General features: G+C 36.3%; 1 protein-coding gene across 2 annotated transcripts in view; it reads right to left on the reverse strand.

The window, feature by feature from the left end:
* The window catches only part of VIRMA (vir like m6A methyltransferase associated), a 61329-nt gene that overhangs the window by 40805 nt on the left and 826 nt on the right, over positions 1 to 19698 (reverse strand). For both annotated transcript variants that reach the window (XM_030862896.2, XM_030862894.2), the window contains exons 2-5: positions 12363 to 12478; positions 8565 to 8651; positions 7420 to 7468; positions 5729 to 5897 (exon numbers count right to left, since the gene is read on the reverse strand). In XM_030862896.2, coding sequence (XP_030718756.2) covers positions 5729 to 5897; positions 7420 to 7468; positions 8565 to 8651; positions 12363 to 12478 — 421 coding nt within the window. The remainder of the gene's footprint in view (positions 1 to 5728; positions 5898 to 7419; positions 7469 to 8564; positions 8652 to 12362; positions 12479 to 19698) is intronic.

The following is a 19698-nucleotide window of genomic DNA, read 5'->3' on the forward strand; positions in this document are numbered from 1 at the left end:
AAATATAATGTATGTAACTCTTGGGCATTATCCCAGAAAAATGGAGACTTATTTTCCTGCAGGAAGATGTACATGAATGCTCATTATAGCTTTATTTGCAAAAGTCAAAAACTGGAAACTACCTAAATGTCCTTCAGTGATTGAAGTTAAATAAATTATGATACATCCACACTATGTATTACTACTCAGCAACAATAAAGAATGATGTAATACACACAGAAAGTAGATAAACTTCAAAGAAATTATGCTGAATGAAAATAGCCCATCTCAAAAAGATCCCAACTTCATGATTCCATTTTGTAACATTCATGAAATAATATAATTACAGAGACAGAGAATAGATTAGTGATTGCCAAAAGTTAGGGACAGGTGGGATGGGTTTGCCTGTAAAGGCATAACACCAGGGAATACTGTGATAGTACAATCAAGTCTCTTAATTTTGGTGGTGGTTATGCAAAGCTAGACATGACATAAAATTACACACACGCACACACGTATACATGTATAACTGGTGAAAGGTGAACAAGCTCTACAGATTGTAACAAGGCCAATTTTATTTTGATATTGTACTAGAGTTGTAAAAGATGTTAACTAGGGGAATCTGGGGATGAGTACACAGGACTTCCCTATACATTTCTTTGCAACTTCCTATAAATCTATAATTATTTCAAAATAAAAAGTTAAAAACATACACACATACATATATATGTGTACGTATATGCAATACATGAGCTTAAGTGTCCATTTTAAAACAAGTCAGCGAGAGTGAAGTCAGACAGAGAAAGACAAATATCATATGATATTGCTTATATGTGGAATCTAAAAAAAATGGTACAAATGAACTTATTTACAAAACAGAAATAAAGTCACAGATATAGAAAACAAACTTATGGTTACCAGGAGGGAAAGGGGGTAGGGGATAAACTGGGAGATTGGGATTGACATATGCACACTACTAAATATAAAACGGATAACTTATAAGGACCTACTGTACAGCACAGGGAACACTACTCAATACCCTATACTCTATAATAGGGAAAAGAATCTAAAAAAGAGTGGATATATGTGCACGTATGACTGATTCACTTTGCTGTATACCTGAAACTAACACAACATTGTAAATAAAAATTATACTCCAATAAAAGTTTTTTTAGAAGTCAGTAAATTTTTTATCCACTTGTCTTTATTTTTTTATTGAAGCATAGTTGATTTAAAATATTGTATCAATTTCTGCTGTACAGCAAACTGACTCAGTTATACACATATATATTTGTTTTTATATTCTTTTCCATTATGGTTTATCCCATATTGAATATAGTTCCTTGTGCTATACAGTAGAACCTTGTTGTTTATCCATTCTATATGTAAAACTTTGCATCTACTAAGCCCAAACTCCCCATCCACCCCTCACCAACCTTGCCTCCCCCCTGGCAACCACAAATCTGTCCTCTATGTCTGTGAGTCTGCTTCTGCTTTGTAGATAGGTTCATTTGTGCCATATTTTGATTCCACATATGAGTGATATCACAACGGTATCTGTCTTTCTCTTTCTGACAAGTCAATATATTTAACAAAATTTTAGAGTAACTACTTACCTATGTCAGATGCTGTGATAAGGCTACAGACAATAGGAAAGATCAAAGAAACTACAAGCATAGAAAAGATAAAATTAACAAACCTTTAGCTAGACTCACCGAGAAAAAAAGAGGACTCAAAATCAGAAATGAAAGAGGAAATACTACAACTGATACCACCAAAATACAAAGGATCACACCAAACTACTATGAACAATCGTACACCAACATATTGGACAACCTAGAAGAAATGCATACAGCCCTAGAAACATACAACGTACCAAGACTGAATCATGATTAAATAGACTATCTGAACAGACCAATTACTGTAAGGAGATTGAATCAGTAATCAAAAACCTCCCAAAAACAAAAGTCCAGGACGATACGTCTTTACTGCTGAATTCTACCAAATATTCCAAGAAGAATTAATACCAGTCTTTCTCAAAGTCTTCCAAAGTCGTTTACAAGGCCAGCATTACCCTAATACCAAAACTAGACAAGGATGCCTCAAGAAAAGAAAGTTACAGGCCAATATCTCTGATGAACATACATGCAAAAATCCTCAACAAAATATTAGCAAGCCGAATTCTATAATACATTAAAAGGATCATATATCATGATCAAGTGGGATGTATTCCAGGGATGCAAGGGTGGCTCTGCATCTGCACATTAGTCAATGTGATACATTAACAAAATGAAGGCTAAAAATCATATGATCATCTCGACAGATACAGTAAAATCATTTTTCAAAATTCAAATTCATTTATGGTAAACACTCTCAACAAAACAGGTATAGAGGGAATGTACCACACCATAACAGGCCATATGTGACAAGCCCATAGCTTTAACATCATTCTCAATGGTAAAAAGCTGAAAGCTTTTCCTCTAAGATCAAGAACAGAACAAGGATACCCACCTCTTGCCAATTTTATTCAACACAGTGTTGGAAGTCCTAGCCAGTGCAGTTAGGCAAGAAAAAGAAATAAACGGCATTCAAATTGGAAAGGAAGAAGTAAAACTGTCGCTCTTTGCAGATAACCTGATACAGGTACACCCTGCTTTTTGGAAGTTCATTTTATGCCACTTCACTTTTACAAAAGACCTATCTTAGTACGTGTTTTCACTAACCAAAAGAAATCCAAAGTGGATTTTCACTTCTACAAAAAAATGTGAAAAGAGAAAATAAGTGTTAAGCATTTGTTTTGCACTGAGCTGTTATAGAGGCAACATAACCCCAAAGAGTGAGAGTGGCACTGCCAAGCTCCTTCCCTGGCAACTACACTCAGCATCTCAGCATTTAGCCACCATAGCTTTGAACTATGTCTGTGAGCATCTGGGCTTTATCTCAATTTATTTTGTGCGTCCATTAGCAAGATGTGTCCTAAGGTAACTGTTTCTTCGTTTTATACCATTTTGGTGTATGAAAGGTTTCATAGGAACACTCTATTTCAGACAGCAGGGGAAACCTGTATAATATAAAGAAAACCCTAAGGACTCCATTAAAAACCTATTAGAGGGACTTCCCTGGTGGTCCAGTGGTAAAGAATCCACCTTCTAACGCAGGGGACGTGGGTTTGGTTCCCTGGTTGGTGAACTAAGATCCCACATGCCACGGGGCAACTAAGCCCACGCACCACAACTACTGAGCCTATGCGCCTCAACTAGAGAGCCACGTGCTGCAAACTACAGAATCCACGTGCTCTGGAGCCCACACACCACAACTAGAGAGAGAAAACCCGCCTGCCACAACTAGAAAGAAGCCCATGCACTGCAACAAAGAGCCCACATGCTGCAATGAAAGATCCCTCATGCTGCAATGAAGATCCCGCATGCCAAAACAAAGACCCGATGCAGCCAAAAATAAAAAGAGATAAAAATTTTTTAAAAACCTATTAGAACTAATAAACAAATACAGTAAATCTGTAGGACACAAGATCAATACCCAAAAATAGGTTGCGTTTCTATACACTAATAATGAACTATGAGAAAGAGAAATTAAGAAATTCTCATTTACAATTGTATTCAAAAGTATAAACACTTAGGAATAAATTTAAACAAGGACATGAAATACATGTATGTTGAAAACTACAAGACACTGATGAAAGAGACTGAAGGGGACACAAATAAATGAAAAGATATTCTGTGCCCATGGACGGGAAGAATTAATACTGTTAAAATGTCCATACTAGGGGGAATTCCCTGGCGGTCCAGTGGTTAGAATTCCACACTTCCACTGCAGGAGGCCTGGGTTCAATCCCTGGTCAGGGAACCAAGATCCCGCAAGCCGCACAGCATGGCCAAAAAAAAAAAGTCCATACTCCCCTAAGCAATATACAAATTCAATGCAATCCCTACCAAAATTCCAATGGCATTTTTCACAGAAATAGAACAACAATCCTAAAACTTGTATAGAACCATCAAAGACCCCAAAGAGCCAAAGCAATCTTGAGAAAGAAGAATAAAGCTGGAAGTATCACACAATGTTACAAACAACGTTACAGAGCAATAGTACTTTAAACAGCATGGTATTGGCATAAAAAGAGACACAAAGGTCAATGGAACAGAACAGAGAGCCCAGAAATAAATCCATGCATATATGGTCAATTAATTTACCTGTGCTTAGCAGGTACGATATAAGAAAAAAGATTAAACTACAGTGTGTGACCACCATCAGAGCAAAGATCTCACACCACACTATTATATAAGGATTTAAGAGAAACAATGGTCATTTTATTTGTGCTCATAAAATGCTAATTGTAAAGCAAAATATTTTTCCCTATGACCTCAATTATAATTTCAAAATTTATTCCCAAATCTCCTTAGCTCAACAGCTTATGAGTAATACTAGAGTGAGGAAAAGAGACCCTGGAAAACATGAGTCCAGCTGTCTGCTCTATAAAATGAAAGTCACTAAAGTTCATTAGAGGTTTTTTGTTTGTTTTTTTATAAAGTTGCTTGTGCTTTATTTTTATTTTTTTAATATTTATTTATTTATTTGGGCTGCACCAAGTCTTAGCTGCAGTACGTGGACTCTTAGTTGTGGCATGCAGACTCTCAGTTGCAGCACACGAACCCTCAGTTGCGGCATGCATGAGGGATCAGTTTCCCGACCAGGGATTGAACCCAGGCCCCCTGCATTGGAGCGCAGAGTCTTACCCCTGAACCACCAGGGAAGTCCCTGTTTGTTTTTTTTTCGCCCTGCCATGAGGCACGTGGGATCTTAGTTCACCGACCAGGGACTGAACCCACGCCCCCTGCACTGAAAGCGGGGAGTCTTAACCACTGGACCGCCAGGGAAGTCCCTAGAGTTTTTATTTTTCTTGTCTTGAGTTAATAAGCAAAAGGTTCTCAAAAGCAGGAAAATCTGCCTTAGCTAAGATCTGGACATCTAAGGAAATTTGAAATGCAGTCCTAATAAAACAAATGCCATTAACACAAGTATTCCAAAAACACATACCATATTTACTGCCTATTCTTCAATTCTTTGAAAGACAATTTTCACAGTAAACCATGAATAACCATGGATTATATTATCATATACATATTTTAAATAAAAAAAAAACCTTGGGTCAATTAAAAAAGCATTTTTGCAAAGTAGTGGAGGAAAATAAAATGCAACCACTTCAACATAAAAGACACTCTTATAGGAAAGAATGGGAGATTGACAGATAACTTGTCAAACCTTAAACAAGGTTCAAAAAGTAGAAGAGTTCTTTGAGTTACCTTTTCCTACTATAATGAACATAAGTGTCACTGATAAAAGCAAATTTAAAATTCTCACCATGGGGACATCCCTGGTGGCGCAGTGGTTAAGAGTCCACCTGCCAAGGCAGGGGACATGGGTTCGATCCCCAGTCCTGGAAGATCCCACATGCCGTGGAGCAACTAAGCCCATGAGCCACAACTACTGAAACCCACGTGCCCTTGAGCCCATGCACCACAACTACTGGGCCCATGCACCACAACTACTGAAGCCCACGTGCCTAGAGCCCATGCTCTGCAACAAGAGAAGCCATCGCAATGAGAAGCCCACACACTGCAACGAAGAGTAGCCCCTGCTCGCCACAACTAAAGAAAGCCCGTGCACAGCAATGAAGACCCAAAACAGCCAAAAGTAAGTAATAAAATTAAATTAAACTAAATTAAATTCTCACCATGTTTTGGATTCCTTTTCAAACTTGGCTGTGGCTGGGGAGGTGGTGGAGGTGGAGGTGGAGGTGGTGGAGAGTCTCTGTCATGACTTATGACTCTATCCACTGATCCATATATTGCCAGTGTCAGACAGTTGTACCAGCCTCTTAGCACCAAACCATCAGTATTCACCTGATTTGGGGGGAGGGGGAGGGGAAGAGATATCTTTCAAAATGTTTTACTATGTCAGAAGTAAACTGGTATCAAATTACTTTGTGGTTCAACTAAAGTATAAAAGTATGCTGAAAATGCAAAGGTCAATACTGGTGGAAATTCACCCAGAGGCACAACTTTTGCATGGCCCTCCAGAGTTACCATACCTAAAACTGTCTCAGGACTACATCTCCCCAGTTCTATACTTTAGGCCAATCCTATTCAAAAAGCATAACCAGATTCCCACCCAAGAGAAGAGAAATGAGAAGGAAATTAAGGGGGAGCTACTGCCAATTCATAAATTAAACCCAAATAGTTACAGGGGTCATGGAGATACACAAGAGTACAAATTGTGCCCAGTCTCAAGAATTATAAAGCCTATAAAATTATACAGCATTCTTTTTACATGACATGCAGGTATATTCTATGTATCTATATTGTACTTAAAAAGTAAGGGTAACCAGAGGCATTAAACAAATTGTTTTTGCAAAGAAACTTATCCTAAAAAGATCAAAGACTTTATCAATGCCATTAACCCTCAATATTTCCTTATAAAATAACTTTACATTTTTCAGAGCTTATCTATTAATCACTCTATCTTCACAATAACTATGAGAGGTAATCAGAGCAAATATTATCAGCAAATAAGAAAATGAGAGTGTCGGTAGAAAAATTTGGCTAGAAACCAAAGCCCCTGACTTCTGAGTTCTCCTCCCACTCTACAGTGTTGGATAAAGATGAAATAGTAAGTGGTAATGGAACCCTAGAGGAAGGGTTCTAGAGGAAGAAAAAAATTATTATTCTCCTTGCTAACCTTAGCAAACTCTAGCAAAGGGAAATCAGGGACCAGAAGAAAGGCCCAAAGACTATGCCCATGGATTAATAGACTCTAAACAGAAATACCACTGGAAGGAAGATAAACAGATAAAGAATACAATTTTTAGTCTAAACAAGGTGCAGAGGATTAAATACCCATCCCCCACCAAAAACAAACAGCAGGCTGAGTAGTCCCATATTAGATCACCATTATTTTTGGATTTCGGCTCTTCCATGATTCAGATCTTTTAGATGCTTTCAGAATGGCATTTGGTATCAAGAAAAAGACACTTCTGATACACAAGGAAGAAGTATGAAATATGAATTTTTAAAGAAAACTTAATTAAGGTACAATGGTGTTTAATAATAATTTACCTGCCTGTCATCTTCTGAATTTGCCCACCTAAATGAAAAGAAGGAAAAGCACAGATGCTGGCTTCTTCCTGACCCAAGTATAAAATTAGAATAAAGAGCTATATGGGTAGATAATAGCATTACAATGTCTTTGCTCCATTTTAAAATAGCTTCTGGAATACAAGAGGAATCAGACAAGAAATGATGATATTCTGCAGAACTAGAACCAAGTAAGTTGACATTCTGCATCACTGGTTTATCTGGATCAAAAACTCTGAATGGAGGTGAGAACAACAGTAGTAACAAGTTGAAAACTGACTTCTACAATTACCTTTGAGTTGGGTCTAAAGATGATGGAAGTATTCTCATCATATTCCAGGCTGCCAAAAGAGTAGGAATAAATATATAGGCTCAAACACTGAACATCACAGTTCATGAAGAAGTTTTTCTAGATTCATATATTTCAATCAAATGCTAGATTTGTGTTTTAATGAACTACAAAGTTTGGGTTTAATTTACTCTCCACAAAATGATATCAAGAAAAAGTATAAAACAAACCCCCCAGAGATTCTGGTTCAATTGCTTTGAGGTGTGTGTGAGAATCAATGTTTGTTTAAAAGCACCCCAGGTAATTCTAATCTACAGCCAGAGTAGAGATCCATAGCATTATAGTCTTCAAAAAAATGTATACTGGGACCAAAATTTTTAAAAAGCACCTATTTTCATCAGGTACTGACATAAGAATAACATTCTATAATATAAAAAATTAGCTGCTTCAGATTACCTAGGTTCCCTTCATTTTAAAAAGAAGTTAAACTACCAATATAATTTAATAATAAATGAGTGGAGAATCAATAAAAGAATAAGCAAAATCTAGAAAACTTAATTCCTGACAGGGACAGAAAATTTTCCATTTTTAAGCTGCCTTTAAAAAATTGGTATTTTATAAATGAATTTTTATAAATGAGTAAACCCATCTAATGGTTAATTAATTTGCAGACATCAAAACAACTAGTGTTAGTTATACCTAGCATGTATTATATAATTCAAAATAGGAGTAACTACAACAAAATTCTCATTTTACAAAAATGTGACTATGGAATTTTAAATTATGTAGTAGTGTGACCTAAAAAACATAGACAAAATCTCAATGTGTTTATATAGGTTTTTTTAAGAATCAAAAAGTAATCTTTTCCAAATTAGGTTATTATCAAATCATGTGATATGTATAATGCATACACCAATAAAAAGCAAACAAAAGATGGTTAATGTTTCACACATTTAAAATTTTATTTTATAAATAAACTCAACATGTTCTTAGGAGCTTGACATTTCCTTAATATTGTCAATTGAGAAAATTAAACCCTGAGTTCTTGGGTCTACCACCATACACAGCCTTTTCTTCTATCTAAAGAATAAAAAGGTTTTGCTTACTAACTTATGAGTTGCTGGTGAAATTACCTAGTAAGTACATACCTTCCCAACCTATCGAAAACTGGGGCACTTGGTTTGCTTACATTGTTAAAGAATAAGTCTAATTGAAATGTGTGCGGTGATGTCTCCCTGTGAATGAAACAAAGTTGAAAGGTCAGCCTTTACAATAATCAGTTCCTAAATTAAAACAAAAAACAAAGTAAGTACAAATTTAAGAGCAATTCTAGAATTAAGATAAATTATTCCTAATATGTAAATAACAAAAACACGGAGTTAACTGTAATATTTCCTGTAATTTTATTCACATCCAATTCTCAAGAAGTCAAGTATTCACTTTGAGTACTACTGAAAAATTTTTAGCCATCAAGTATCTTTCGCCTGCTACTTGCACCATTTTAAAACACACAGATATTTAAATTTTTTAACGTATTTTAATGGCAAATGCTAATTAATCATGATATCTAGTTTTATAATTCCTTATATCATTATTCTATTAGCAAAAAGAATCAGGAGTTAACTAACTTTAAGTTGTAAATAATAATTACCATTTAATTTCAATTTAACCCACATTCATACAGGACTGTAATAATAATTTGAGCATCAGAGCCCTAAATTGTGACTTAAAGCCCAGATTGAAATTTGTATAGCACTAATTTACATAAATATTTTGATTTTTCTATAGACTTCTATAATCAAGATTAAAGCCTATTTAATTTGCACTAGAATGAAACCCTGCTACACCCTTGCTGAAATTCCTTCCGCTCAACTAAAATCTTGATTTTTAAACAATGCATGCTTTGTTGTTTATTTACAAAAAATCCATATGGTAAAAAGTGTAATGCCCGGAGTACTCTGAAAGAGATTCCTTTATGTATTTCTGGTAGAAGTTCAAACAGGTACAATCATTCTGAAAGACAATATGGCAATAAAATTCAGGAGACTGAGAAAATGTTCACACCAGTTGTTCCAGAAATACTTTTCTCTACAAAGTGTTTCTATGGAAACACTAATATACAAAGACTTTTTTCAAGAGGAGGTGCATTATACTAATAATTTGAAAACTAAAAACCATCTAATGGTCTCCACTTTAAGAACTAGCCAAATAAATAAGAGTACATTGATTTGCTAGATTATGCAGTCATTAGAAATCATATTTTCAAATAAATTTAAATGATGTGAGGTACTCCTGACATAATGTTAAATGAAATAAAGGAATACACAGAATAGCACGCAGTGGGATCAGAGCAGCATCATACATTTTATCTTACCCAAATTCAACTATATGTGCTCAACAACTCTAGTCTCTCTCTCCTAGCCTTCCTCTTCAAACCAGACCCTGGCCTCCAATATCTCAAGGAAAGGAAAAAGGACTGAAATGCAAATTCTTTCCTCTGGAGGCATCAAAGACTCAGGTCCTGGTCACCGAAAAGCGATTTAAAGAATCAATGGTAATTTGACTCCACTAGACTTTCATCTTAAAACTTGTTGACTCTAAAACCTAACCTCACATAAGATACCACATTTACAAAAAACAAAATATATATATAAACGCACACATATAAATTTAAAAACACATGGCCTCAAATGTTAAGATTCTCTCAGAATGGAGGGATAACAGGGGTTTTAATTTTACCTGACATAGTTCTGAATTTCATAATGAGAAAAAATACTATCATAAAGTGTGCTGCACAAATATATCATCTCTAACATTACTTTCAACCTTGAGATTTCAGGCTTCCCAACATCTTACATATTTGTATTATTGAATCAATACTTTATTTTACTGTTCTATAACATACTGTGCATAAAGTTGTTTCTGATAATAATTTCATATTTGGAATTATTAAAACATGAACAGCCACTCACGCCCAGCTAAGAAAAAGGAGAGAGATAAGAAGAGGGGAAATGTAACAAATACTCTTACCCACTGCAGCTAATGGCAGTGATTCGTATTGCCTGCTGTGGTAGCCAGCCTCCAAAATGGGCCCCAAAGACCCCTGCTTCCTGGTATTCACACCCCTGTGTAGTTCCCTCCCACACTGTACCAGTAGAATATGTAATCAACAGAATATAGTAAAAGCAGTATATTGAAGTATGTCACAGTATGCCATTTCTGATATTAAGTTATAAAATACAGCGACTGTGGCTTCCTTCTCGGGCATGGTCTCTCACTTTCATTCTTGGATCACTCACCCTGCAAAAATACATGCTGTGACATAAGCAACCCATAGAAAGGATCTCCTGGCAAAGAACTGAAGATCTGCCAACAGTCATGTGAACAGGCTTCTAAAATTCCCTAGCCTCAGTCAAATCTTCTGAGACTGCAACCCAAAGCCTATATCTTAGTTATAACCTTATGAGGGAACTTGAGCCAATCAAGCAGCTCCCAGGCTCCTGACCCTCAGAAATAGTAGGGGATTAGGTTGCTAAATTTGCTACAGTTTGTTATACAGCAACAGATAACTAATAGACCTTTCTTGACCAAAAGCAGTACAATTAGAGAAGACTGCTGGATACACTATCATTACTCCATCTTTCTCATTCTACACACATAGGAAAAGTAGAAAGAAACACAGGAAAACGGGAGATTTTATTTCCTTACACATGGCAAAAAAGATATGAAGTCAATTACAATGATTTGTCATTATAAATACTAATCATTCTTACTGTTTTGTTTTGTATTTGCTTTACTTTTGAATGACCTGAAAACATCTGAAGATTTTTATATCTACCTCTAGGAATAACCAACTACTTTTCACAATTATGAAGAAATGAGCCCTTAACTTTGAATCTGTACCATTAACAGTCACCCCTGTAGCTGGCTTAACTCTTTCAGGTAATAGAAACTGAGCTATCACAGCATGGACATAACAAAATGTGGCATTGATACGTAAGAGTAACGCCTAGGCTATAAGCTAAAAACCCACAGATATATTTATTATACATATTCATGTTTCTATAACCAAAATTTAGCTTTCATCTCCAGTTCATGTAATTAAAATCAGAAGAAGATGATTATTCATGTTACAACAAAGATCAAATTCCTCTGTTTTATGTCAGTTGTTAAAATTATCAACAACTCCACAACAGGGAATTCCCTGGAGGTCCAGTGGTTAGGACTTGGTGCTTTCTCTGCCATGGCCCAGGTTCAATCCTGGGAACTAAGATCCCACAAGCCGCACTGCATGGCCAAAAAATAAAAATTAAAAAAAGATTTAAAAAAACCAAAACTCTACATCAGGAACCATGTCTTATATTTGGTTTATTTCACAAAGAGACTAAGAAAGAGAACTGATGCTCAAATAACTACTTGCTCAGTACAACTAATGGTAATGTGAAGCTACATATTTATAAAAAGACACATGTATCAGGCTAAGGAGATCACCAATAAGTCATGAAAACTGATACTATAAAATAATATAATAAAAAATGTAGCAACATAATAAAAGATATATTTCTAAATATTCAGTCTCATTCTTATTTTCAAGGAAAAAGTCACGTTAAAAATACTTCATCTACTATACTGTGCCACCCTAGAATCGTTTGGAAAATATAAACCAATTAAAAAAATATAAACCAATTAAAAAAAAGAAATGAAGAAAGAAAAAATTAATCTAGTACTCAGATCAAATAATGACTCTTTTCAAGTTTATAATAATATATAGATTATAGAGAAAACCTAGAGTCAATTACAATGCAACATAACATAACCATAACTGAATAAAGTTTTAGGTTTTTTGTTTTTTACTTACAAAATATTACCTTAAATTTTTGCATTTAAGAGTATGTTTCTAGATCAACTTTAGTCAAAAGTACTTTTAAAAAAGAAAACTGACTTACCCATATGCTCTACTGTCAGGCAAGCTGCTATGGGCTCTTACTCCTGGGGGTATGACTCGGACTTCATTGATATAAACCACACATGGAAAACGAACCACGTCTATATGAGAACTTTGCTTTAAGAAAAGGGGGGAGAGGAATATACTGTAAGCAAAACACTTTGTCTATTCAAAATTTATTCACTTCAATTTGTTTCATTCAGAATACCACAAACAATTTTAAAATAAACACCACATCATTAAAACAGTGCTATTACATTTTTTATAATGGTATTAAAACCACTCTTAAAAACAGCTGATGATAAAATGTACCTAGTTAAATCTCTCCATTTGTATAACAACATTTCCTGCATCTGCTTCCCTGCTGATGTTTTGCTTAGGCCAGTAGAGACCTACAGTCCTTTACTGGAAACCTCTGGAGTCAGACACCGTTCAGAATCCTGACTTTTGGAATTCCTTGGCGGTCCAGTGATTAGTACTACGCGCTTCCACTGCAGGGGGCACAGGCTTGATCCCTGGTCAGGGCACTAAGATCCCACACACCAGGCAGTGCCGGCCAAAGACAAAACAGAATCCTGACTTTTTAGATTTTTAGAAAGCAAATGATACGAACACTACATATTACTTAACACCCCCAGTGGCTTCTGGGGCAGTACCTTGTAACCAAAACATTAATACTTCTGCAGCAACATGTATAAACAGTCACACTAAATAAAGATTATAACTAGCAACATATCAGTTCAAATCAGAGCACGTGGCCACATGTATTTAGGGCAGATTTTTCTGCCATTTTTGAATTTCTGAATTATAGATAAGAGATGGTGAATCTCTATTTAAATTAGCTTAATTTACCAAACTTACATACTAATATCAAGAGATCCAGGGAAGCCATTTAGGCACCAAACAATTAAGGTAAACCCTCTCAAATTTAAAAAAGGAAAAAAAATCCACAAACTAAGAATTTATTATAGTAACATAAATGGATAGCATAAATTTAGTGTACATTTATTTCTATGTATCATTTGACACAAGATCAGACAAATGTAGCTCTTGAGATCAATAATTTAAAAAGAAATTTTTCACATTGTTTTTGGACGACTGTTTTTTTTTTGTTTGTTTTTGTTTTTTTGTGGTACGCAGGCCTCTCACTGTTGTGGCCTCTCCCGTTGCGGAGCACAGGCTCCGGACGCACAGGCTCAGCGGCCATGGCTCACGGGCCCAGCCGCTCCGCGGCATGTGGGATCCTCCCGGACCGGGGCATGAACCCGTGTCCCCTGCATCGGCAGGCGGACTCTCAACCACTGCGCCACCAGGGAAACCCTGGACGATTGTTTTACATCAACTTTTCCTAGCAGTTCAGCCAAACATCATTACCTAGTGGTCAAAGTTTATAATAAGAATGGTTCATATTATTTGCATCTAGAAAGACTGAGTCCTAAGTGCCTCTTGAAGCTGCAAAGAATACTGTGCCTATCAACAGACCAAAAGATTAGTCAAATGAGTCTTTCCTAAAATGTGACAGAGGATGACTTTCCAATTTTGCATTTTAAGCTCAGAGATTAAATATAATTAAATATATAGGTATAGAAATCTTAATGTTAACTATTCAAGTGTACTTTATACTCTCAAAGATATAAAAGAAACAGGATGAATGCAAAGTGTGGCTGATTGCTGGTTGTTTTCCAATACAACTCTTCTTCTAGAGAAGTTTGAGTTGGGCAAAAGTGAACTAAAAACTGAATTTCCCATGTCCTGGGAAGCCAGTGTGAACATGTGATTGCTAGATTCTGATCAATGGGATGTAAATGGAAATGACGTAGGCAACTCTGGGTCATGTCCTTAAAGGGTAAATTCAGACTTCAGAAACTCCTGCCACCTCTTCTTCTATACTCTGCTGCCTTTCTAGAACACATGTTATGGTAAGCTGTCTTGGACAATGCAGGCAATTCCCTAAGAATGGGAGGAACCTGTCTCTGACAATGCAGAGCTGTCACATTAGCCCTAGAATACTTAAAACCAGATTGAAAGAGAAAATCTTATTTTATCTAACCCACTGTTATCCTGACTTTATTAGAGCAGCTGAAATTATATCCTAATTATTACAAATATACTGTAGGTATTCAATAAATACTACAGTAGATTTATATAAAAGAAAAAGCATTCTGCCTCAAACTTTGGCTCTATGTTTCTGTCCTGTAAAGAGCTCCTCTACTTAAAAAGTCTACTATACAGAAGCTCCTTTGCTTATATGGTTAAAAATTCTCATTAATATTTACAAAGGAAACTTAGAACAAAACTTTATTTATTCTAACCTCCTTCCACCCTGCCCCCTGCTAATTAATGAATGGTATTAGTAGTAGTTAGGGTGTCGTCACTGTGGACCTAAAAAGATCAACTTGAGGTTTTACAAATAGCCTTTCAAAATCTATTTTGTTTGTAAGTAGAAGAGTTTCTATATTAGTTGCTACCACTTTTATTCAATATTTATTTTGAAACATTTACTAAATGTCTATAATGTTCCAAGGTATGCTAGGTCCTGAGAATATAAAGACAAGACATAATCCCTGCCATTAAGGTACAATCTACTGTAGTAGATGAATAAATAAATTGCTATGATACAGACTCACACAGAAAACTATGAAAACTCAGAAGCGTACTTACCTAAATCAGACAGTGGGCAAACATTTGTGGGGGGAAAAGAAGAGTGTCAGGGAAGGCTTCCCAAAAGAAATAGCACCTGATCTAAGTACGTATTTAAGGAAAACAAGAATCAGTGGAACAGAGGGATAAAGAGCTTTCTAGGCAAAGGGAGAAGCATGTGCAAAAGGAATGCAAACAAGAACTTGGAAGGTTCAAGAAATTACAAGCATAGTTCACCAAGGCTAGAGGGCAAAATGTGGGAGGAAAATAGGGCAGAGTAGCTAAACACAATCAATAGAATTACAAGAAATAAGTTTTTCATTCACTGCCAGAAGTCAACTCCAAAAATCTGTATCGCCATTTAGGACCTCTCTCCTGAGCCCCAGACCACTATATCCAACTGTCAACTGGACATCTCCATTTGAATGTCCCTCTGGCCCCAAAAACTCAACAAGTCCAAAACTAAAGTGTCCTACATCAGTGATGGCACCACCATCCAGACAATGGCCAAGACAGAAAACATTATCATCCTTGGATTCTTTCTCATTCTCTCTCACCTAAATAATTCCTTCATCCAAACATCAAGTCCTATTGATTAAACCTCTAAACAGCTCTCAAATCTGTGCATTTCCCTCCATTTCTGCTGTCACTCCTCTAGTTCTAGACACTAGGCCAAATTCCTCAGTTTTATAAACAAGTATGGTCTCTTCTCACCACTCCAAATTTATAGCCCCAACATACCCTGGTTTTCCTCATCTTTATGCCATCATTCATGTTACTGTCTCTGCTTAGAACCCTTCCACGCTCCTGTCCCAACTCCTTTCAGATGTCAGCTTTCTCTTAAAAGCTAAGCCAGATCAAGTCTAGATGAGTGCTTATCAAACTAAATTCTAATTGCTTCTTTTTTTTTTTTTTTTTTTTTTTGTGGTACGCGGGCCTCTCACTGTTGTGGCCTCTCCGGTTGCGGAGCACAGGCTCCAGACGCGCAGGCTCAGCGGCCGTGGCTCACGGGCCCAGCCGATCCGCGGCATGTGGGACCTTCCCACGGGCAGGAACCCGTGTCCCCTTCATCGGCAGGCGGACTCTCAACCACTGCGCCACCAGGGAACCCCCTAATTGCTTCTTTTAACTCTCCTGTTGGAGTGGTACTTCAAGAAGACAAGAACCAAGTCTCAGTTTACTGTTATATTCATAGTGCTGAGCATATTCATTTAACGAATGAAAGACTTTTAACAGGTGCTTAATAAGAATTGACTGAATTGTGTTTTCAAAGTTAAAAATATTACAATGAAGTAGGGGCTTAAAATATCTAGAGGAGTACCTAAACCTAGGAAGACAGGGTGACAGTGGGAAATCATGGAATGGAAGTTTTATGATTAGAGAGGTACCTGAAAAGTGAAGAACAGACTGGTCAGGTTCCACGACTCAGCCACATCTAAGGAAGAAGTCATTGTGTGTTTAAAGGTCACAGTATAGCTGTCTCTCCTTACTTTCCTATTCCTGCAACTATCTTCTCTTCCGTATCCTCTCCTAAGGGTAAACTAAGGCTATGTCATCTATTCCTGCCACTTGCATTATCACTGCTGTTTGCATGAGTTCCAAATTGACTTCCTAAACTCTAAAATGAAGTAGGACCTTCTAACATCAATCACCCTCGTAAGACTGAATTTTAAGCCAGCAATTCCACTCTGGAAAGTAATAAAGAACTAATTAAAGACATATAAAACAATTTAGCCTCAAGAATATCGTATCACTGTAAAAAGTCAGAAGCCTAGATGTATGAGAATTTAATATATAAATAATAGCATTACCACTTAAAGAACTATTACACAACCAATAAAAATGCTGTTATACAGGATGGCTTGGGACAGGGATAAAAGATTTACTTTTTACTGTACACACTTTTGAATTGGTACCTCGTACGTGTGTTACCTAGTCAAAAAAGAGAGAGAATGTTTGAAAATGAAGCTTACTTTTAAAATGTTGTATAGGTGTACTTCTTCATTTATAATGATGCACAACACATTGTTAGGTTGGAAAAGAAACCAGAAAACAGTATTATAGTTATCAGTACCTTAATGTGTGTGGTGGGTGTATACATTTAAGTGTATGTGTGTATCTATATATATATTTTTTTTAATTACTAGAGGACTTGTGAAAAATTTAAGAAAGTTGTTAATGATAGATGAGACTACGAAAGGTGGAACTATGAAAGCCTTTGCTTTTCTGTAACTTCTAATTATTCTATAATAAAATTAAAATTTACTAAAATAACATTTTTTTATTTTTTAAAAAGTGGCATACAAACCACAACACAATTTGTAATTCATTTAGCACTACTCAAACCCCTTCACATATTCCCCTTGTGAAACTTGAATAAATGCCTGTTTTCCCTACCAGGTTACAAATTCCTTTGAAAACAAGTGCAGTAAATTTTGGTTTTTTGTTTTTCTACCTCTATTGCCCCTCCTAGAGCTATGCCTCACCTTCAAAAGTGTTTTTCATAAATAATTGTTAAACAGATTCCCAACTTCCTACTGTGCGAATCTATCTGGTGTCTGACTAAACAAATCAAAAACTAAAATATCTTGTTCCCATCAAAGCCACTTCAAACTCACTTCCAGACTCTTCTATGACTAACAATGGCCCCACCAGTTCTCTAGTTCCACCAGTTCTCTATAACTAGAATTCTATCATTTTTAACTACTCTCACACTATCAGTTGCCATCCTGTCAATTCTACAACCAAAATTTATATTGTACCTATTCCCTCCTCCTTAATCCCACTGGGACACAGCACTGCACAGCTTTAGAGCCAGGAAATGTGCATTGGTATGTCTTAATTCAGCTATGCCACTTTAGGAAAGTCACCTAACTTCTCATGCTCAGTTCCTGATCTATCAAATGGGGATAACTATCTTTCAAAATTGATTCATGAATTAGAGATAATGTATTTAAATTACCAAAGCACTGTGTCTTGCACAAAATAAGCATTCAATAAATGCTATCAATGATTACTGCCCATCTGCTAACTCAGGTTTTCATTACGTCTCACCTTTTCGTCTCAATTTGCCACCTCTAATTATTCTGAACCATTTTAGGCATTACTGATGTACCAATGTACTGGTGTACTAACCTACCTTAATTTTACTAATCATATCATTTGCCTGCTCAAAAACTACTTATTTCTTACAAAATAAAGCCCACACTCCTTTGCTGACCATTTCTGGAACTCTGTGATTTGGCTTCAAACTGCCTATCAGGTGCCACTTCACACTACTGCTTCAGCATACCCTTCCAAAGGACTGACTACTCCAGGAGAATGCCCTCCTTTCCTATATATAACTGTGGAACATATTCTCTTCCACCAAAGACCAAGTTCATATGCCACCTGCCTTGATGAAGTCTTCCCTGATACTCTCAAATGAAAAGTGATCTGTCCCTCCTCTGAAATCACGGAGCCTTTTTTCGTACCACCAAAGGGAGCTAAATAAATATTGACTGGGGTCCTAATATATCAGACACTGATAAGCATTTTGGAAATAAAGGAGACAAACCTCAAGAAATTTCTACTCTGTCTCTATGCACTCATCATAATCTAACTTGAATCATAATTTTGTGGACCTCATGTCCAATACTAGTTATAAACTCCTTGAGAACAAACATCCCAATACTCCATATCCCCAAAAAACCCCTACTCCTACTTCAAGACTCAGTTCAAATATGATCTCTACTAAGCCTTCCTCAATCAATGCCAGAAGGTATTTACTACCGGTCCTATCCTCTCCATGATCCTCAATGCTTGCTTAAGAATGAATGAATACTAGATTTCTAAATATATGGTAAGTGAATGAATGCTAACTTTCCTAAACTAGTAAACTACTAAACCAATCCATCATATGCTTTTCTTTCATTTTTAACTGTTCCCTATTTCTGTACGCATGATAGGTTTGTTCTTATCCAACTACTGCCTCCACTGTGAGTTTTCTAAAGCCTAGCTGGAACTGCAGTCAGAAAAGTATGGTCATTGAACAAACAGAGCTAATTGAACCACATGAAATGAGAGACCACAAGATAATTCATTGTTAGTAAGATATGCTAAAGTTTCCAAATATTTGATTTTTATAGACTATAAACCATTCGTTAAAATAATCAGAAGACCAAGGTTGTCAAACTTTTTATTTAACAAGTACCAAAGTACAACTGCTACCCACTACCATCCCTACCTCTGAAGACAGAAAAGTTCTCTCTTAAGGTACAAACTACTGTATGTATAGAACAAATAAGCTACAAGGATATATCGTACAGCACAGGGAATGCAGCCAATACTTTATAATAACTTAAAATGGAGTATAATCTATAAAAGTTGTGAATCACCATGTTGTACACTTGAAACTAATACTGTAAATCAACTATACCTCAATTTTTTAAAAAAAGTTCTCTAGAGGACTTCCCTGGTGGTACAGTGGTTGAGGCTCCGCGCTCCCAATGCGGGGGGCCCGGGTTCGATCCCTGGTCAGGGCACTAGATCCCTTATGCCGCAACTGAAAACGAACCCTGCACGCGGCAACGAAGATCCCGGACTCGGCGCAGCCAAATTAAAAAAAAAAAAAAAAAGTTCTCTAAATTAAGTTTACACTGAAAGAGAAATGTGAGCTCTGGGGTTTCTTTGAATTTCTCTATGAACTTCATTTCTGT

The sequence above is a fragment of the Globicephala melas genome, chromosome 17 (genome assembly GCF_963455315.2).
Source record: "Globicephala melas chromosome 17, mGloMel1.2, whole genome shotgun sequence".
NCBI lineage: Eukaryota > Metazoa > Chordata > Mammalia > Artiodactyla > Delphinidae > Globicephala > Globicephala melas.